At 35.0% G+C, this 22,684-nt stretch overlaps 1 protein-coding gene across 2 annotated transcripts; it reads right to left on the reverse strand.

Moving 5' to 3' along the window:
* Positions 1-2,325: 2,325 nt before the first annotated feature.
* LOC127863309 (uncharacterized) lies at positions 2,326-21,976 on the reverse strand. 2 transcript variants are annotated; one of them, XM_052402729.1, is made up of 3 exons: positions 21,912-21,976; positions 7,220-7,348; positions 2,326-4,014 (listed from the first exon to the last, which is right to left on the reverse strand). In XM_052402729.1, exons 2-3 carry the CDS (start codon positions 7,346-7,348, stop codon positions 2,668-2,670), a joined length of 1,476 nt encoding a protein of 491 aa, XP_052258689.1. In that variant the 5' UTR covers positions 21,912-21,976; the 3' UTR covers positions 2,326-2,667. The 2 variants fall into 2 exon arrangements, with proteins under 2 accessions (XP_052258689.1, XP_052258688.1); XM_052402728.1 differs by lacking the exon at positions 21,912-21,976 and adding an exon at positions 8,564-8,677.
* Positions 21,977-22,684: the final 708 nt, after the last annotated feature.

Genomic DNA, 22,684 nt, shown 5'->3' on the forward strand with positions numbered 1-22,684 from the left:
GAGTATTTCCAAAGAAAAACATGTTTTTTTAGAGAAAGAGTGGAGCAAATGTATTAACTATTATTTCTTCTCTTTGTGCTTTTCGAGAAGGTACACTAAGAAACAGTGAAAGGGTTAAATGGATCATTAGAGACGTTTCATATGATTAAGATATTAATTTAATATGACTATTTTTAGCTCTACTATTCGGTTTTTTTCTTTAGGCGATGTAAATCACAATTGCACTTTACATTTACTAAATTGTTAGTATTGACAATAATTTACTTGCATTAATATAACTATTACTTTGTCTGTTTTATCAAAAACATGTTACACCTTTAATACTGTCAAGTGTTGATGATGGTTTGTGCAAATAGGATATTTAACGATAAAATGATGCTAAACATATTTTTACCTCGGAATTTGATGATGCAATAGCTCAAAATGTGTAGTCTTCTTGTTGCAGCCGATATGGTGCCTTGTTGACTTCAACGATATTGTCAAGGATGATCAACCTTACATTGATGTCTCCATGGTGTCGCCCAGACCCAACCAAATGGGATATACTTACAATACAGAGTAAGTATAGTTTATATTGAATAATGAATACTATTGAAAGGCTTTACTTTATTCATATTTGATAGTAAATGGCTTCATGGGATACCGTAGACCGAATTTCGTGGGATCAACGTGCCACCTATTTAGTTTATTTAATGTATTAATTTAACACATTCAGTCTGTTATTACCTCAATTGCTTGTATATTAACGTTCGTCTCAGACTGACGCTTTCTTTGCAGGCGACAGAGTGTAGAACTGCAGCATCTGGTTGCGAACCCAGGTGATATATAAAGATTTTTATAAAGATATATTTAATAATATGTAACACAACATATGCTTTCGCCTGGCTACGCCAGCGCTCACGCTCACACATGCCATGACTAACTGGGGCCTCTTCCGGCATGAACAGACCAGACTCTGCTGTAAGTTTTCTTTATATTCAATATAAAGGTATATAATATTGGTGTATTTATCTATTTTATCTTAAAGCATGTTAACTGTACGGGTTCGACTCGTTAAAGGTAATACTACCTTTTCGCTATTAAGGGAGCTAAGACATTGACCAAAAGTATTTGGATGTACCCATTTTGAGTTAGCTTATATATTAAGAATTGTTGCGGGAGAGGGGGGGGCGCAACTCAACCTTCACTCTTGGATCTCCAAGTGGTACATGCCATATACTTATATGTCATGTTCACAGCTAATCCCACACGCAAACAACCCTTGACATTAAATCAACCCGCTACCCATCGAGCTCCCTGGCCACGGATCCCTTGGCGTTTCTAAGACGTCACTCGTGCACACGGGTTTGCACGAGCGGATAGGGAGCATCGACAATCGAACGAGTGATATAAACTATGTTAGGTTTCATTGATTTTGAAAACCTTTACTTATACAAATGTGTCTTACAGAAAACACATTTCAAGCATGGTCAATTATTTATTTTCTTACCCAATATGATGAAAGATTTTCTTTTCTTATGCACAGCTCGCATGTCCGGAGTCTTATACATAAGAAAAACTTAAGGAATACGTCACATTGCGACGCGTTTATTCTTCCGGCGAAAAGTAACGTAAGTGGAGTTTTCCATTGAGCCTTCTTCACCGGAAGAGATCAAAGGAAGGCATCGTGCAAGCGCACGCACATTTGTTGGACGTAAACAATGACTCTTCTCCGCTATTAATCCCTTTTGCGTTGAACAATGGGTGAAATTTAAGCGGTGCTCGTTTGGTTTGACTATTACTAACGTCTCGCAAAAAACGTTTTTATAACTCCGTGCACAATCCAGTAATGCAAACGATGTCTTTCTTAAATCATTTTTAAGTCGATAATTAACATGTTTTTTTTTCAATAAGAGAATTTATGAGTTCCCATCTTTTACAAAGAGCAGCATGATTTTCAAGTTTTCCAATGCATCTAACCTTTCCATTCCAAATATCTAACTAGTGCATCTTTTCCTAAAAATGTGTTCTGACATAATCATCAAACATAGAGGATATATCGCATCTATCAGACGCATGCGTAGTTCTTCAAACTCAAACAAGTAAACTGACAACTGTTTTCAGTTTTCGGAACAAGACTCAATAAATAAATATCTCTTCACTTATTGACTTTATTATGAATAACCGATTTTCTTTCATATACTAGTATGATGAAAATCAGCCTAATAAGAAATATGATGCATTTATTTTTGCAATGACATGCCATATTTGTGTAGAACATCAAGCGAACTAATTAATCAAATTGTTCCGCTTAGTATTAACAAAACAACAACACGGTTATTTCAATGTTGATTAGTTTATATTTTTACATATGGACATTTATCTCCATCAGTTATGATGATTCGCATAGGCATATTGTCGTTAAGGTATACTTAAACGACATCTAAATACACATTATACTTTTTTTCAGGAATCCTCATGTGCTTATGCTTCATAAACTACGACAAGCACGACTGCTGCGGTAAGTTAAAAAATACACAACAGGAACAGCCATTTTTCAATACAGGGCATCACCTAGGCTGATGTAAACCGGGTGATTCATAGTAAACGTAATAATCCCTTTTAAATCACGACTATCATATCTATACAATTTTCATGGGATTGGACTATTTGTGAATTAATACGTTCTTAGCTAAGCATCATCTCGCGAACCACCATCAGATCATTTACTGAATTCCCTTCAAACGGCATACGACGCAGGACCTCTAGTAAGATCTCAGACATGCGCACCGCTAATGCCTTCCCAATAATATCAAAGTCATACATCATGAAGTTTTCGTCCTTGAAGCATTTAAGCCTTCTGTTCGTGTACTCCAACTTCAACAATTCTAGCTCAGTCCTTCTCTTACTGTACCACAGAAGTGGCTCCGGGTGGCAGACAATGGCATGACGTACCTTCTTCAACCGCAGAAGCATCCTCGGCCCTTCATTAATCATGTCCGTAATAGATCTTACCAACACACGCTGCTGCTCAACGTCATGTCCCCTTTTTGCCATTAGATTCCGCTCTGGTATAAAATGGTAAGGAAGCTGACTTTCGAATATAGCGATCCGTAATATATCTAGTCCTTCGTGAAGCCAATGAAACAAACTTTCTGGATAGAACAATGTCTGTGGGTTGTTTTCTGCCAGCCATAATACAATGTTCTTTAATATATATGATGTAATTTCTTTTGTCTGAGGCTTTAAGACATCATTTACGATCATCTTAAGGATAAAATATATTTTGACCTGCGTGTCATTTAGATTATTCACAAGCTCCGTCTCAGCAGGATTAAAGCATATCCTCCATTCAACGTGGTTGAATTCGCTGCCTTTAAACCCTATTGGAGTTACAAACGCTCTCATTGCGATAACCTTCTCAATAATTCCCGGCGGTGGCCAATGACGAGTCCTTGAAGCCCATTTTTGTAATATGACTCGACAGTTGCAGTGAATGGCAACAACCCTATCATTTCTATAAGGACCCAAAGACCATGGCAGAGACGGACCAGCATGCGGGTATTGGACTGCTGGTCTGAAGGAACTATAAAAGTTTTTCAAATGTTCAACAAAATATGTACTGCTCATTAGAATCATACCATGGCCATTATCAATTAGAGAATTAAAAATAACAGGGTGGTCTAAGCTAGCTGATCTCTCAAGCAGTAGTCTACAATACCCTGCACTGCAGCTCTGTGTATTCATTTTGAAAACATTGATGTGATCTGGAATTGTGCTTTCGTCAAAGCCGTATTCCAGACACATGGTATTTGGCAGTACATATATCATATCTTTATCGCTCTCGAAAACACATGTCAACCCCTGCGCCTTGCTCCCTGCTGTGATAGATGAAGCCACACCATCAAAGCAATGTGCATTCCAAAGTCTATCCCACTCATTCAAGGCTTCTATTCGTTTCTGTCTGATGACGGGCCCATATCCCAGGAGATTCATAATGGTGCTTGTCTCCTTGGATTCATCTTCATATTTATACTGTAACAAAATTAGTTTTTTTACTGGATGACGTTACATTCTACAATAAATAAATCAGTATTTCATAATGGTTGACTTTTATTTAATCTGTTTTACAGAATAAATATTTTCTTTGTGGCATATGGTTACAGTTGCGAATAATTTTGAATTATGTATTTAATATCTGTTTCGTTCATTGCTCACAAAATAAGTTATATTTTTCACAATTAGCACATAATATTTATTTGATATTTGAGAGAAGAGAGAAAGAAAGATAAATAGACGGAATGATTTAGATAAATATTTATTTAGATTTTTTTTCCAAAATACACATACCATTTAAATAATATAAGCGGTAAATGATGATGAATGGTTTATCAAAATACACAAAAGACATTTATACTATTAGTGTTTTAAGAAAAGAATGTATGGGATTGCACATGGCAGAGATAATGTGCACTAGCTAGACGACATTTACTTGTTCTGAGCAAGTTTAAAATAGAGCGATGGGTATTCGGTATTTGAGCTATTAATAAATTAACATAACGAAGCGATATTTGTAGTAAACAACTTTTGAAATGTTTTCCTTACAATGTTCCTGAAAACTAAGGACTCATGTTCGAAACGTTTCCAAGGCATGGATATAGTTTCTCGTATTTAATAATAGATTATTATACAGTGAGGAATTTCAAAGACAATTTTGGTAAAGCAGTCTTCTAATACAGTTCTTCACATGGTTTTGCAAACGTTTTTGCTATATGTATACAAGATTTGTAATACTCCCAGAAACGCGCGAAGCGGGTATATTGTCGCCACAGTGTGCGTCCGTCCGAATCATAACGTTGGTGGAATTTAGCTTGCGTGGGTCTGAAATGAATTTCACCGAAAATCGTACGCCAGGTCGTTTCGGTCCAATGATTGTGTAGGTAGTTATTCCCTTTTAATCATTAACACGTCTTTTGCCGTTGAGGTGCGAGATTTACACCGCTAACAATACGTATTTAATGAAACTTGCTATGGATTCATCCTTATATCGTGGACATTATCGCCACGTTGTTCAAAGCTATTACCCTTTGATAATTAAAATGTATTTTTCCTCTTCAACGGGAGATCTCAGAATATAATGATACGCTTTTCATAAAACTGTAAGTGCACTATCCATTTTGCTCTGACAAGCGCATATAGTCACTCTTCTGCAACGTTGATTTTCAGTAATTGTCTTGAATAAGAATTACTGTCCACTTTTTATCTCGGGCGCTTATCGTGAAATGTGTATGACAATCATATGCAGCATCCTTACTGGACGACATGCGTGTATGTTCATATTGTTCCGCTGAAAAAGATGTTTTATGCAGTTATTGCCCTTTGGGTAATAATGTGACATTGATATATTGAATTTTACGTTTCTGTGTCAGATCAGAGGAACTAAAGACCCGAAAGGGACGAATATGTAGATTCCTTACAAGATGGACATGCGCATATTATTATGTCGTTTCATTGTTCACAGTGAGTGTTCATTGAGTCATTTTCCTTTGTATAATATTTTGTTTCCACGACATGAATCCATACATCGACAAAGCGTATTTTCAGGAAGCTGCCATTAGTTTAACAAATATTCTCGTAAGAAATGGTAATGATGAACAATTCACCTATCAGCTATCGCCTGACAGGAAACTGTGATTTTGAATTATTTTCAATAACGCATACACAAAGTCTCCGTTATAAATGAGCGTTTATGCGAATCAGTGAACACGAAGCCTGTGAATTGTGTGAACGTGTATAAAGTAACTCATTTTTATCTAGCATCATAACAACAGAAAGGAATTGAAGAGCTCATTAGCCTTGTCGTCAAGTGTGTGTAATGTCTAACACCAACACTGTTACTTACCCTTGATTGCCCGTCGAGATTTTAGTCTGTTTCGTGTAATGTGCGACATCTCTACTGTTACTTACACTTTAATTGCAATATGACTCTTGGCGTCTATTTCGGGTTATGTCCGACACCTCCACTCTTACTTACAATTGATTGACGGATGAGCCTTGGTGCCCGCTTTGTGTTAAGTACTGTGGCTTATCATATATTACCTGATGAGCCTTTGGCTTTGCGTCCTTTCCGTGTAATGCCCCATAATTTCACTGCTATTTGCCTACGATCACCTGATACGCTTTGTTGCCTATTCCGTGTAATGTCTGTACTCTCCAGTTTCACATAATCCTAATTATCTGTAGAGTGTTGTATTATGCTCGATACCTTCAATTTAAATTACCCCTTACTATTTGAGTTTGTTTATAGTCTGACTGTGGGCTTTTGAGTGCATTCCGAGCACTGTCCGACTACTACACTGCTACAAACACAAACACTACAAACGCCTGATGATGCGCGAAGTCCTTTCCGTTTTATGTCCGACATCTCTACTGTTACTAATCGTTGATCGTCAGATGAGCCTTGGAGCCCGATTTATGAACTGTCCGACTCCCCCACAGTTAGTTACCCTTTATTTACCTGATGAGATATTTGATACCTCCACTGTTAATACCTTTAATCTGGCGAGACTGGGAGTCAAATTTATTAATTGTCCGACACCTCCACTGTTGAACCTTGGAGTCCAATCCTAGTAATAGACACACGCCTACTGTTACGTACCGCTTAAAGGAAACTTTTCACTTTTTGTTAAATTGACAAAATTGAAAACACGTTTCATATTCGCAATTTTTCGTTGTAGTTATGATATTTGGGAGGAAACAGTAATACTGAACATTTACCATGCTCTAAAATACCCATTATACGCATCTTTTAACGATGTAAAAACCTGAAATTTATTAAGCGTTGCAACGCGAAACGATTAAATAATTTGGATAGTTCTGTTGTTATCGTTATATTTAGTGACACAGTGAGGATTTTATTATATAAAGTATAAAATACATCACTCACTGTATGAGCACGGATGGCCGAGTGGTTTAAGCGTTAGACTTTTAATTCAGAGGTCAGTGGTGCGAGCCCAATTAAGGGAAACTTTTTTTCTTTCTTTAATGCTATTCTTTTTTTACTGGAGCTTTTTAGATCCAATGTTTACATTTATCAATATATAGCATTTTATAACAAACTTCAATACATGCCAAAATCTGTAAAAAGTTTTCTTTAACGTGTTATGAGTTTTGGTGTGTGATTTCAGATGACCGTTGTAGTAAATTCTGTGTAATTTCCGACACGTCTAAAGTTATTTACCATTGATCGTCCGAGAAGGCTTGGAGTCAACTCAGTGTTGTGGTGGACATCTTTGCTGTTACGTACTCTTGATCGGTTGATATGCCTTGGAGTCCATTCCGTGTAATGTCTGACATCTCCATCTTCCATCTGTGTTGAGAGAAAATAGTGAACCTAGTTTTATAGCAAAAAAAACACATTTATTATTGGAACTAGACAAACCTTTAAAAGACACGAGGTCTTCTTAAATGATGTTGAAAATAACACACTATTTTAAATAATTATACTCGCGTTTGTTCTTCACATATCGTTCATAATGTTTTTTCATATACAATTGTTATAAATGACCAATATATACATTTAGCGAACACGGGAAACAGTATTTGTTATAGACCATTAAAAAGACTACCGAAAAGAAGAGTAGTACAGCTGACATTATGATTACGTTTTTGTGTGTGTTAGATTTAAAGACATTTTGAATTCATGTAATAACGGTATAAAGTGTCATTCGACTGTGATATTTGTGTTATTATTACATGTTATATAACTCCAGTGATACTGCTTTTTTTCTAATCAGATATACGGGCACGATAAATGACAGCTGTAATAATAAAGGCGACAAACATTTGTGAATTCGGACTTAAACATATGTGTTTGGAGAGTTTAGCATTCCTAAAAACTCTCATAAATTATATATAATATAACACAAAAAAACATTAATTTTGAAACATCTCGAGTAATTAAAAAAGCTTAAAAGATAAATCAAAACGTTTACATGTTTGGCCTAATTCAAAAAAGCCAATTGAAAGCATAAAAAGTGCACCGTTACTAAGCTAATCAGGTTGTCATTTAACGCCAAGGCAGTGAAACGCATGATTTTTCAATTATGTTTAACCTGATTTTTTTTCTCAAAATTATTGAATTTTAATTTCCAAAAGAATATTTCTCAATATTTCTTACGGTGAAATTGTGTTTGTTTGTCTAGGTACGGTGTACAGCATGAAAGGCAGTTACATGACTTCCAGTCACTTCCTTGATTATAATGAAGCACTTTTTAGCAGAATTATTGTCTGAATGAAAATACATTCGTTTCAAATAATGAGCAAACTTCACATAACTTCCTGTCTAAAACGCAAAAAAAAATGGGAATTTGGGTTTTAAATAGTAGTATTATACAGAGTTCTTATATACATATATATCAACACACGTTATTCTGATTGTTGAATAATTATACCCACTTATAAACGAAGTAATGCCGATGAAAACTGGCATGACGGTCAAATTTTTTAAAATATGAGTTATTAAGCAGCATGCGTCATGCTAAGCTGCTATATTAACATATGAAACATATGAAACATATTTTACCTTCCAGTGTTCAGAAAGAAGCCTCCAACTTCCCAAGCTAAGCTCAGAATAAAGAACAAGTGAATACCCATGTATACTTAACTGCATTGTCTGAATATTCCTAAAACACGTCGATTCGCTTATTTAGACCCTCGACCATTTATTACCTGCCGTATTCTGATGCGCATAGCCTAAAGTTTCATTCAAATGAGCTACAGAAACTGCATTATGATATTGATATGAGGAAAAGAGCTTACGATCCTCGTTTAAAATCGATAATAAGGAAAATAATTCACATTCCATTTGGTTTGATCTGTACCACTCATATTTTCATGTGATACCCTTTATAGTTTTTATGCGACTATTAGTTTATACTTGTAATGTATTCGCAGTTTCGGATGGAGTTATGTTTTAATCAAAAAAATTATGTTAAAGAAAATATCACGCTTTATGGCCAGAGCCACCATATCAGTGCCGCTTGAAGATTAAACAATTAAAATACTAGTAGTTTAGTAAACACTGAAGGTATACATTATTGCTATCTAACAACTTCTGACAACAGTGCCTGATAGTGATACATCAATTACAATATAAGTATATGTAACAAGTATGTATAAATACAAATGTCTTTACATAATAAAACATTATACTATGTATAACAAATGCGCTTATCAAATGAAAATATTTTGTAAATAGGTCTTATGAATGAAGGAAAGTTTATGTGGTCCTTCCGCGCCTGAAGCTGAATTATTAGAGGACCCCGATTGTGTCCATACAATCCTACCTAATCAAGTAATGGCTCTATTCCACTACGAAAACAAGCCCACGATTCGCTACGATTGATCACATTAATTGAATCGGGAAGACACGTGACAGTCTACGATTCATTTACGACACTGGTACGATTGAGTTACGACGAATCGTGGGTTTCGGCTGAAGTCTTGCGAATAGGATCGCGACTTCACCACGATGTGTAAGAATCTACAGCGACTGTACTACGAACGATGCAGATCGGTCACGACTAAGCTAGGACCTAACCGAACGCACCCATGAAATGGGCGCCAATATCTATTGATATTGATCTAAATCGCGAGAATCTTAGCGGGTTCGCAACTCACTCGGGGTGAACTCGTGAGAGTCTTGATCTAAATCGCGAGAATCTAAGCGGGCTCTCAACTCACTCGGGGTGAACTCGTGAGAGTCTTGACAAAGGCGTAGCTAATTCGTAGACAGATCACGTGATCACCGATTTTCCGATTGAGTCACGAATAACCTACGATTCCATAACGACGCCTAAGAACGCACTACGACGCTGTTACGAGTGAACTGATATTAAATTCAGTCTTAAAGGTTCTGGCCAAATTTTAAACACGTTTAAAATCTGACCACGATTTTTCGGGAGCTCACGAGTTGCATGAATCACTTACGACCGTCCCACGACTAGCTACGAATGAGTTAGGACCTTCGCCGATTGAGCTACGAATGTCCCCGAACTCACAATATTGGAAATCGGGACAAATCGTGGGAAATCGGGTCGTAGTGAAATACCCCCTATTGCAAGACTCGTGTTTCTTTAGACGAATTGTTAATACAAAGGTGCAATGTCCAACTATTGTTTAAATTGAAAGTTTATTAATTTTGGTGTGGTCTTATGCTGTTTAAAAGGGGAGGGTGTGTGAGTAGCCGAATGAAGCACCACCTGTCCGGTATGGTGACCACTAACAAAAGAACGGCGTTGGTGAAAAGCGCTTAATTAAAACAACCATTGTGCTAACCGGACAGGCGCTATAGAATTGCGCACATTTTTATGCTACAGACAATGCAAAGTTACAATGATTTATTAATGTTAACCAATAACACTTGCATTAGTTTGAAGATTTGAATCTTCATTATTGTTTATAGATACCATTTTTTAGCTGAATACATCTAACTAGCACCCATATCGGCGTTTATGCTAGACGTTGACATATTTCTAAACAATTATTTTATTGATGGTATTTTTCATAAGAATGTTATATTCATTTATAGACAGAAATAACTAGTTTACTTGTCCTAGACAACGTCACGTTCAAATGAATATGCAAAACATAGCATTTTTTAGAGCTAATATAACATTTTTTATCATTGTGAAACAATATTATTACATGATATTATTGACTCAATAACCCGTGAATTATTTCTGACGATTGAACTCGCTGTTAAGATATTCTAGTTCGTTCTTTGTACAAAACGGGATTAAGCTTACAATTCAAAATGAAAACACTGCTCTTTTTAAATCGCCAGTCTGAATTATAAACAAGGTACTTTCTACTGTGTCCTAGCGCAATGTTTGCCCACTGTACAGCACGCATAGCACATCATCCTTTTATTATTGAGATAAATCGGTCCAACACGTCCGTTTTGTATGATCTGCAGAAGGTTTAGCCAGTATGAAGACACTTGTGTCATATGACCAATTAATGTAAAATTCCGTTATTTGTAATCCCTACAAATTATTACTTGTTCGGGAAATCACGAGACGAGACGTGTTTCGTTAAAGTTATACCATGAACGACAACTCTTTAGCTACAGATTCTTAAACTTGTCACTTTTTCTCCCTTTGCATCGCTGGTTTACCAACTTCCGCAAAAATTTGTTCACGTCAAGCTTTTATGTGTTTTTTCTATGAATATTTACTTTATAATCCGTTTATCATCCAGTTAAGCCTATACATATGTTTACACCCACTGTACACAAATACTTGATTGTACAAGCAGAAAAGTTTACTTTTGTGTAATCACTTCCAGTTTAAGAGTAACGCCAAATAACATCTCCTGTGTTTACATATCTACATAGCGAATTTTTTCAATATTATAACATAGAAACGAATTGTTATATTTAAATGTTTTTGGATGAAATATGGAAAGTTTCTATATTTTTTCAACCAATATGATCGCATGACATTTACTGCATCATAGAAGTGGAGATCACTGTATGGAACTAACCAGAAACCTTCGCGCCGAGATATGAAAGGTTCTTAACAAAGCTCTGTCATACCCCATGTCGATATTACAAACGATGGGCGATTTAAAAATATTATATTTTTAATGATTTCAAGTCTTTATTATTATTTTTGAATGTTAACCATACCCATTACGTTTAATTATCTATAATATAACGCGGATTTGTATAAAATAAGAAACGAACAACAAAACACTTGAAATCACGGATGTCACTTACAAATTCAGCTCCTGATGGTGCGACGTCTATGCAGAGAAAGAGATTTTTGGCCGTTTTATACTCTTTATTAATTTTGTTTCATTTTTAAATGACGCGTACCTTACTTCACAACCATTTGCGTAAAAAGGTGGTTAGCGTTTATTTTGAATTTAACTTCGGTTTATATCTCGACTTTACCCGTTTTATCTGAGTACAGCGTCAATGAGAATACACACTTTATTTAAATTTGCAAACGTTGAGTTTTTAATATTCAGATTGAAACGAATATAGATATGGACATACTTTTCTTGTTTTATTCTATAATATGCACAACGAAATACGTTTAAAAACTATATTGGTTTTCCGTACTTTGTTTTTGTTAAGTAAACTTGAAAATCAGAAAACGGAATATAATTTGTCGATTTTTCATGTTTTCTTATTTTCGAACGCAAAAAAAGTTAACATCAGAGGGGTTCATCACGTGATGATCTTAAGGAAGTCAAGATGGCGGCGTCCATCCCGAGACAAGTATTTTTCGTCGTTTTAAATTCTTTGTCTCATTTATTAATTTTAAAAGCCGCTCACTTTCCAGTCATATCATCAAGAACGTGATATGCGTTTATTTTGTACTGATTCGCCATATACTTCGACTTTACTCGCTACGAACTTTTTCAGCGGAATCACAACACTACAGCCCCCGCTGAGAAAAATTGCACTAGTACTTATCTATTTTTTCCGTATTTTTTTACAGGACCATTGTGAACCATAAAAACCGTTGCAACCTTTCATTACTTAACTGAATTACTTACTACTTTGAGTTTCGTCCTGCCATTATCGGATTCTGTAAAATATACCCCACGTTTTATAGACTATTTTGCTGTATTACAGGATCGTATATGCAAAATATATTCTAGCTAATGGTACAATATACTACAAACCCTAAACGTACCCTAAATACGTACACAAATAAAATGCACAATTGTAATGTACAATGCAAAAAATAACATCATAATTAAAATGCACTTGCTTTGTTCAGGCTTAAACATTTACGCGTTTCAAATCTTATCATTCACCCGTCCAATCATATAAATCTTTATTTCTCTTTAATTTCGTATGGATATTTATATCTGACTCTGGTTGTCGGTAGATGGTAGACGCAATTAACGAACCGTCCGTGGCCCGAAAGATAACGCAATTTAAGTGCACAAGTACTTATGCGAACCAAACCTTTGGTTGAAGAAAATTCCTGTGATAAAGTGAAAACTTCTTCTTCTTTTCTTCTTCTTCATAGTCTTCTTCTTCTCCATAGTCTATCTTTACAGTAATTCTTCTGCTATTGCTTCATATTCTACTTCTTCTTCACCTTCTTCTCCTTCTTCGCCTTATTCTACTACAAATACACCACCACCAACAACAACATCTAATAATAACACTTCTTCTAGTACTACTTCTACTACTGCTACTTCAATTACTTCTTTGTGTATCTTAACAGGTCTTTTTGTTTTATAATGAAGATTATAATGAACATAACATCACCATATTGAATACCTTCGTCACTTACATGAGTTTAGACATTTTAATTAAATGTTATTTTTCCGCCGTTAATTTTAGTAAATATGTCATGGTAAATTATTATACCGAGAGGTTTTAATGTTACCGTCATTAAATATGGGTGTTAACACAACTACTATTAATGTAACCGAGACGCACACATTTTATCATTAACCTTTACATAGTTTCAGGTACATCCACATAAAGCAGCATTTGATGTCAACGTTAATAAAGCTACTAGTATATAATAATCCCAATCTTCTTGATCAATGGTGTGTCGTCTTGCAGATACTATTAAGGTCATCTAATAAACGAAGTTAAATAACATATACACTAGTATGCATTATCGTGATTAAGGAGATAAAAAAACTTATGTAAGAAATATTAACAATAAAACAGCAAAGAAAAAAAACATGTATGTAACAAAGTGTCAAATTTGAGTAGCCAATTGATATGTGCTTTAAGTGTTTGTCAAGCCATCAATCCGGTTTATACATAAAAAAGATTAATTCACAATTTAGTCTTTAATTATTTAAAGTAAATAAATTAAACTTAATTGGAAAACAAACATCAACCGCCATCAGACTAATGTGCTCTTGTATGTTCAAGAACGTTTATGCGGTTGAAATATGATCTTGTTTTTGTTTGATATTTCGCGTTTTCATTATTGACAATTGTATTTAAAAGTCAGAAAATCCCTAAAGTAAAGAATACCAAGTTTGTACTTTATTTTACTAACAATGCAGCTAGAGTTTCAAATGTTGAATGATCTATGTCTTGAGATTGATATCACATGACTGATTTTTTTTTTGCATAGAATCTCTAGCTGTAAACTGATGTTAAACATTATATCGACCGATATATTGCTGATACGAAGTCTTGCAAATACATATTATTGTAACACAAAACGGTCTTGTATATACGAGATCGGACGTCACCACCGCATAGAATAGTCGCATGTAGATGACGAAGGCTTGCGTGCATCAAGCTGTGCAAACAGACGTAGAAATTAAATGTAAAAATATATACATGTACGAGCTTCAGTTGTTATAATAATATAGTTACAAAGGAATAATCATATATTAACATAACGAGGATGTTACATATGATTACGTTTTGACGGTGGCCACCACGATAATAATCTTGATTTGAGCGTTAGGCGGAAACGTAAACTGTGTTGTTGCAGTATGTAAATTGATAGACATCGTGCAATGTGTGACACTGCAGTATTTTATTGCACGTTGCATATATGTTACAGCATCGAAATACTTCATGGCTTGCTGACGCCGAGGGACGACGCAACTGAACTGTGCAAAATTTGCTAATAATCCCAAATGATTCATTTATATCTACCTTATCCAGTAGTATATGCACCCAGAGCTTAGCCCATATCGTTAACAGCTAAAACGGAAGTCACATCAAGAAATGTAGGGACAATATAATGGTTTAAAAGGGAATGCTACTCGCCTTTAGGAGCCGATACGGAAAAACTAAAACCACATAGTATTACAATATAGAACAGTTAATGAATTTCGTTTTCCTAGGCGGATACGTGAAGATCATTTAAAACAATAGTATTAACATACCTGGAAATTAACATCTGTGACTTGATAATTTGCAAACCCTATTGTGGTGAAAAATGACATGCTTTCATAAATGCAATGTTTTAAAGTTCTTCCGATAATTGTTTTCATAGCATTATATTTGGTTACAATAGAAACATGAATGGGAGGTCTCTCAATAATGATTTTTTTTTAAATAAATATACTTTCATACAGTAAAAATCCTTTTTCATAATGTTTAAATTAAACAAAAGAAGTAAAGAAAAAAGCTTTAACAAAATCTTGTCCGAAAATTTAGATAAACAAAATTTAAAAAAAACAACTCATGTCCAAGAGAAGATTTTATAAAATGTACAGATGTACTCTTAAATAGTGTATTGATGATCGGATTGAGTATGCCATCCGTAAAAAGTCCATTCTTTCAACGATTAATAGCACGTGCTTGCAAAACACCACGCCGTATAGTATAAGTTACTTTGAGATATGCTTCGCTTTAGGCTGTTGGATGAAACCATGGCCTATAACCGGTGTATTTAGTTATTTACCCAATAACGCAAATATAAGTGCTCATAGCCTTAAGGCGTTCTTCTGGCAGGTTGTTGTTACCATAATCCGGTAATAAAAAAACATGATAAAAATGTCACCAGATAAGCGCAACAGGGCAAAATTCTGATAAAATGGCATTTTAAAGAGTCAAGCAAATAATAATTATTTTTGTTGAAAGAAAGGCGGAGGAGGGGTTGCGCGAAAATTCAGAGTTTCCGAAAACTGAGTCATTAAGTTTATTAATGTATTTATAGTGTTTAACTGTTTGTCGGGTATTTAAGGAAATGCATACAATTAAACATAGAGAAAATAAACAAGGCAATAACATAGATTCACACATAATCAATAATATGCTCAAAGCGTTAAATAAAATAATATGAATTCTCAATTTTATTTTTAATTTTGAGCTCAAACCTTCTTAATGTTGTTAGTGGATTGTGCATTTTGTGCCTCTATTTCGCGACCAACGATCGCATGCAATCCCGTAGTGCGTTCAGTTACAGCGAACGTTCGCCAATGATCGTTCGTTTCCGATTCGGTCTTATTGAACGATAAGTTCGGCGCGAACGTTTCAAGATGGCGGCTCCCAGAAAATTGATTGCGATTTTGATGGCGTAATAACACAGAAAGTACTTAACAAACAGATATTTCAAAAATCATAAAACCTATAATAATTTGATTATAATTATAAGTGGTGTGGATGCGATAGTGTTATTTTTCATTAGCGATCGAAATTTAGTGTAAGAGGTGCATTGAATCAGTTATAAAACAAAGCCCTTAAATAGCGCAATACATTACAATCTTCAAATGTAGTTGTAAATTTTTTTAACATTGAATGAATTTTCGTTTCGTTTACATTTAATGAAAATATTAATAAATTTTAGCATTCAAATGGAAAAAAAACACCTGCATATTTTGCGAATTGAACTGTCTTTGAACGTACATGTATATTGAAAACTCTTTTGTAGTGATAATGAGCGATACAAATCTGGCATTTTATTATACCATAAATCTTAACATTTATTTTACCCAAGTATTTTATATCCATATTATGATCAAACACGATTGCTTGTTTTCACAATGATGTTTCGAACACTGCAGTAACGCACGATCTTTACACGTTATTATATCGGTTTACATTTGCAGGTACCCGTTTAACACCATAATTGTGTAGCAGTAAATTTGTACAATATTTTAAATGTATTGTCATTATAAAACACTTAAGTGTTATGTTTAAGCTGGCTAATATATATACTTAATAGTTCCTGTTAATCCATTTCGGACAAATTTACGCCTACTTTTTAAATATGTTCAAATATTTTATTAAAGCAACTGTTAAGTTTTTGGCTAAATATGCCAAGAGATGACACGGAGGTATCATAAATTGTGCTTAATGACCAGACACATGTGGTTAATGACCCCATACTGAGTCATACAAATATAGGTTCCTGGGTTTGTGACACCATGTTTTCTTAGTAATTGTCTGGACAGTATCCGATCATATCGAGATAATCTGTTTGTGATGAACAAAGGGGAAATTAAACAATGGGTGGTTAAAATGCTGAAATAAGGAGTGTCAAAATTGGTGTAAACAATTAAATAAAAACATTTACATGTATCAAGAGGATTTAGTTAATCTGCAACAAGGTATGTTTTTACGGACATATAGGTTCAAATAGTTTCTTTATGTTATGTAATGAATCAATCATTTTGTTGTTTGTTTTCGTCCTTATTTGTGTTCATTCATTGGATTCTATTTAATCTGAAAGAATTTCAATTTCTGAGTATTTTGTTGTTCTTAAAAAGGGTCCCGAATATGATTGAAACCTATTCACGATGCGGATCATCAAACGCAAACAATAGCAGAATGACCGCAGCGTTGACGGCCAAAATTTGAGGATGCGCAAACGTGGCGTCATTATCGAAATCCCCAAAACCTCCTATACACTTTGTTAATTGTTCAATTCATTTTATGTACTACAAAAAAAGGAAAACATATCGAAGTTACACTGAACAAATACAACATATTTATTTGTCCGCCATCTTGGTTTCGCTTGCGAACTATAGCGAACTACCTCCCGAGAGGGTTCGCTTCGGTTCGCGAACGTTCGCGGCGAACCGAGCGTTCAATAGCGAACGCTCGCGACCGTTCGCGAACTAAAGCGAACGTTCGCTGTAACTGAACGCACTACCGTATTGGTCTTGGATAAGGCGTCATTAGACTTTGTGTAAACATTATATAGTGGTTGGAGAAGGTTCATACATGCACTAAACTCTTGATCTAAAAAAGAGAAGTTTGTGAAAGCTTTAAATTATATGTCTTACGTTTGCAATAAATTGTAACGTGTAGAGCAATAAATACCCAAAACTGACAATATAAATTGCATGTCATTTTTTTCAGTTGCACATATTTTATAGATTTTGATTTGGCGATAGATGAATATTTATTAAGAAAATGATCGTTTATAGATTGAACAAAACACAACTCATGTATTTCTCTCTTTTATTTTTGAAATACATTTTAGTGAAACCATTATGCAAAATATGTTAGTGATACAGACAACAAAAGACCAGTTGCCTTTACAAGCTACCCTGCATTAAAAGACCACATGTGTACAGAGCATGTGTTAAGAGAATAATTATCTCTAAGATCAACACTCGGCGGCTTTGTAAAAAACAGATCAGACCGTAATATCTTAATTTAATAACTCTTACTCGTGTTCATCAAAAAGTAATAGCTTCAATCAAATAATAACTGTTGATACGGTATGTGCTTTTAGAATGATTTTAAACGTGGCAGCCTTGATTGCACCTGCATGTTATAGGGTTTTTCAAATGTCAAACCCATCGACTATTTGACGGCGGCCCATATATCGCAATTATTGGCACCAGCGCCTCTCACCTAGGAAACAATGCCCTTCCCCGGAACAGGTGAGGTTTGGTTGGTGGTCACCACACCGGACAAGTGGGCTTTTCTTTTGGTATTGCGGCTTTCCCAACAACACAAGACTACACCAAAATTGAAGAATTTTCAGTGACAACTAAATAGATGATTGGTTCAGTTGTGATGGAGAGATAACTGACTCGTTGTATCGACTCGTTTAGCTGTTTTAACGACATTACCAACTCGTAGTAACGACGTGTTAAGTCGTATTTAGTTAAAACTAAATACAGAATGAACTTAATAATTCATGGCAACGCGATAACGAAATAAACGAGATTACAAATGTCAAAAAACGACATCAATTCAAACACACGCATTCACATTTGCGTCCTATAATAATTAAGACACCCATGTAACAATAGCTTAATATGATAATTATCAACACTGATTATCTAATGGATTAAATGCACTAATATTTGAGCAGTGCATACCGTTTATATATGACAAAAGCACATACAGTTCATTTTTGGTAAAATAATGTTTAAGTGTATTTCCAAAATTGTCATTTAAAGGACATATTAGAATAAATGGCACTCGTCCTCTGTTCCATGTACACAATTTACATATTCTCTTATTTCTTGGAATGTGATGGCCCCTACAATTTTATGAACAGAACATGCGAGGACAGATTTCGAATTTTCCACTTTATCTAAGTACCTGGATCTTTCAGTAATGGGTTTTAATTCCTTGTAAGGAAATTGTGATGAAGTTTCCTCTTCATAAACTCGTTATTTGAAAAATACACACATCTTGAAATGAATTAGGAAAAAATGTAATACAACTGTTAACAAACATATTCTGCATGAAACCAAACAATATGTTAACATTGCGATTCCAAATTTCCCGAACGTGTGACGCCCATGACTTGGAGTGAGGCGCATCACATACTTAATTACATTTCCTACAAATAATACTACTTAAAATACAATTTAAAAACCATTTGCACAATTTGCGAGTTGCACTCACAAAAAATCCCCAACACCTAAGTAAATTACAATACCGCGTCACAATAATTGAGAATCGAGGCAACATAGGCATGATTAACATGAGTTTAACAGTACATTAAAAGATTTCGTAACAGTTCATCGTCCAGAAGCGCTTTGGTTGATAAAGTTTGTGCGACTTGTATTTATGCGGCTCTGCTTGACATTACTATTCTTAGATAATTTAAATTGTTAACGATTTCAAGTGACATATGTTTATACATACAACTATATTCAATTTTTAATATATAAAGATGGAATAACGTAAACCAATATGGCATCGATACCGAATAGGCTTAAACCAGAGATTCATACGATCCGTGGAGCCATAGTCCTTTCAATAATCGGCGAACAACAAAATAGTGTTTTTATCTTATTCATATGACTTTCATTGAATGGTTGAAGATGCATATTTCATCGACTATACTTAAGCCCGATTTGAAACCGAATGTCGCGTCATTTAAAATTTCATTTGCAGTAGCCCAATTGTAAAAGCGTTCTTAAGTTACAAGTTAATAACCTTGCAAAACGACTCAACGGGACATGCTTCGATAGTTATTTTGTATTGACGGATCGCATTTATTTAAGGGTAATACTAAGGTCCGTTGATAACAAGCCCTCAGTCCTTTGTGTGACCTCCCAATCGACCATGAGACACAAGACATAGTAAACACGACTAAGGGCTCTACGGTCGTTGAGTGCCCTCCAAGTAACCCCTCAAACATATAACCAATTTCAGTCTTATTTTAGGGTGATTTGTCGGGCAATGAAAGGCCGACCGTCATATTTACTACGTATTATTTGTATTTCTTAAGTGGTACCCGTTTATGGACAGGCTTTGACTCATGTAAGTACACCAGTTTAAAATCAACTTGTTTCATTGAGGGGATTTGGCTGTTTTTTTAAGGTGCGCGTTTCTGTCTTACGGCAAAGCTGTCTAGTATGTGAGTATACCTAGATTTCTTGCGATAACTATATGCAGCAGGTGCTGTGGGGAACGTGCATTCTAGTGATTCCAAAAAAAAGGCGTCGTTAACCCATTTATGCCTAGCGTCCAGAAAAAAGGCCTTGGCAAACAGTGTAGACCCAGATGAGACGCCGCATGATGCGGCGTCTCATTAGGGTCTGCGCTGTTTGCTTAAAAGAAATTCTGTAAGAAATAGTCTAAACATAGAAATAAATATACCAGACATCCCTAATTTTGTAAATAAATTGATCCAATTTAGAAGGATGTGAGATTCCACTAGGCATAGATGGGTTAAATCAAAAAAAATTCTTACATATTGCATCTTCCTTTGCTAAAACATGAAATCGCACTATATTATAAAAATGTATTTTATTCTTGGGTCTTTTGCCTATTTTTTTATTGTATCTACTTTTTCATCAAAATGAATATGATACCTTAAAGGGGCCATTTCACAGATTTTGGCATGTTTTGAAGTTTGTCATTAAATTCTTTATATTGATAAATGTAAACATTGGGTCTGAAAAGCTCCAGTAAAAATAAAGAATATAATTAAAAAAGGAAAAAAAAGTTAGCCCTCAACAAGGCTCGAACCAATGGTCCCCGGAGTCCTGGGGTAAAAACCAGTTAGACCACTCGGCCATCCTGCCAAGCATGTATAAGAGACGTATTTTCTACTTTATATAAGCAATCTTCGTAGTTTCACAAAATTAAACGAAAACAACAGAACTCTCCAAATTATTCAACGCTTTATAATTTTCAGGTTTTTAAATCGTCCAAAGATGCATATGATGGCTATATTAGACCATGGTAAATGTTCAGTATTACTGGTTCCTCACGAATATCAAAACTAAAACGAAAATGAGCGAATCTAAAACAACTTTTTAAAATTTTGTCAATTTACCAAAACGTGAAAAGGCCCCTTGAAAGTGACCATAATCAATAGACATTATTTGCCATTGTTCAGTCACATGAAAACAATATTTTGCTTGATGATTATTGTATTCAAAAGGTCTGGATGAGAATTGTATTCAAAAGGTGTCCTTTATGAACTAAAAAAGAACCAACAACTGTGTGGTGACAATAAATTAATTCATTTTATATATGTTCAGTGTTGTTTTTCTTCCGTATATCCCACCATGCAAAAAGTAATACATTCCACAACTTATCGGACATTTATTAATGTACCTTTACTTCACATTCCGTTGTTATGTATTTCCAAGAAATATAAACAGCTTAGCAACCCATTGCCACCTTGTCACAATGTTATTTTGTAATAATGCGATTTTTTGCAAGCACTTCAAGAATTACGTTACATTACGTACGCCACTGTTTACTGTATTATCACTTCCTTTCCGCATAGCTTTTAATGTGCATCATATAACATGGTAAAGGCTGACGATGTACTATGCTTAAATCGTAGTAAATTACTGATCTGTTCTGTTTTACTTTGTTCTATTGCAGTAGTTTACCACTCCACATTGTTGTATTTTTCAATTAATCAACACTAATAACATTTACCCCATCCACCATTAACATCGTTTGGTTTATTCTAAGAAATTTGTTATCAGACAGACAACCTATTATATTTTGTTTTAAAAAAAAACTCCTAAATAAATACCTTTAAATCCGTTTAGTTTTGAAAATATTATATTGCAACCGTATGTCACCATATTTTTACTGAAGTCTGGTCCATTTGAAACGATAATGCTACGCGGTGTTCATAGTTTGGCTTAAAAGCGTTAGTTGCGATTGCACAAATCTACGGTGGCATAGAGGTGACATTCACTTCTCTTTTTTTAAATTGCTCTCCTCTTTGTTCTAGAAAAAGAGGAGTGCAAAACTAAATAAAAGCGGCGTGCAATAAAAAAAAGAGCGGTGCTTCTCTTGTTTTAAATTGCTCTCCTCTTTTTTCTATCTCGTGGCCACGAGTTAGCTATGTCGTGGCCACGAGATAGAAAAAAGGAGTGCAAAACTAAATAAAAGCGGCGTACAATTAAAAAAAGAGCAGTGCAGAAAAAAAAGGCAGAGTGCATTAAATAAAAGATGAGAGCATTTTCGTCATCTCGAGATCCCGACATAGCTAACTCGTGGCCACGAGTAAGTCAGCCAATCAAATTGTGCGTAACATGTGTAATTATTCTGTACGCATATATTCTGGTTCCCAGCTTCCACTGTAAACAAATAGAAGCCTGGCACTGGCGGAATCATGGTCGGCGCGATGATAATGGTGAGTTTACCAAGTATTTACAAATGTGGCTCGTCGGGGTATCATTCACTTTTCAATCGAAATGCATATATTTCATTCTGAAAGCGTTCTTCCTTTTTGTCGAGTTCTTCCGCATATTAGAGTTAATTTATGTTCCATAACCTGAGTATGTTTCGGACAAGTAC

The sequence above is a fragment of the Dreissena polymorpha genome, unplaced genomic scaffold, assembly GCF_020536995.1.
Source record: "Dreissena polymorpha isolate Duluth1 unplaced genomic scaffold, UMN_Dpol_1.0 chrUn004, whole genome shotgun sequence".
Taxonomy (NCBI): domain Eukaryota; kingdom Metazoa; phylum Mollusca; class Bivalvia; order Myida; family Dreissenidae; genus Dreissena; species Dreissena polymorpha.

Bases quoted from the DNA above. Each gene is read 5' to 3' on its own strand.
- LOC127863309 (XM_052402728.1), bottom strand. From the start codon at position 8,650: ATGCAGTTAAGTATACATGGGTATTCACTTGTTCTTTATTCTGAGCTT. The intron at 7,349-8,563 runs GTAAAATATGTT...CTCTCAACACAG, and splicing joins TTCTTTCTGAACACTGGAAG to ATGGAAGATGGAGATGTCAG. The intron at 4,015-7,219 runs GTAAATAACTTT...ATTTTGTTACAG, and splicing joins GCCTTCTCGGACGATCAATG to TATAAATATGAAGATGAATC.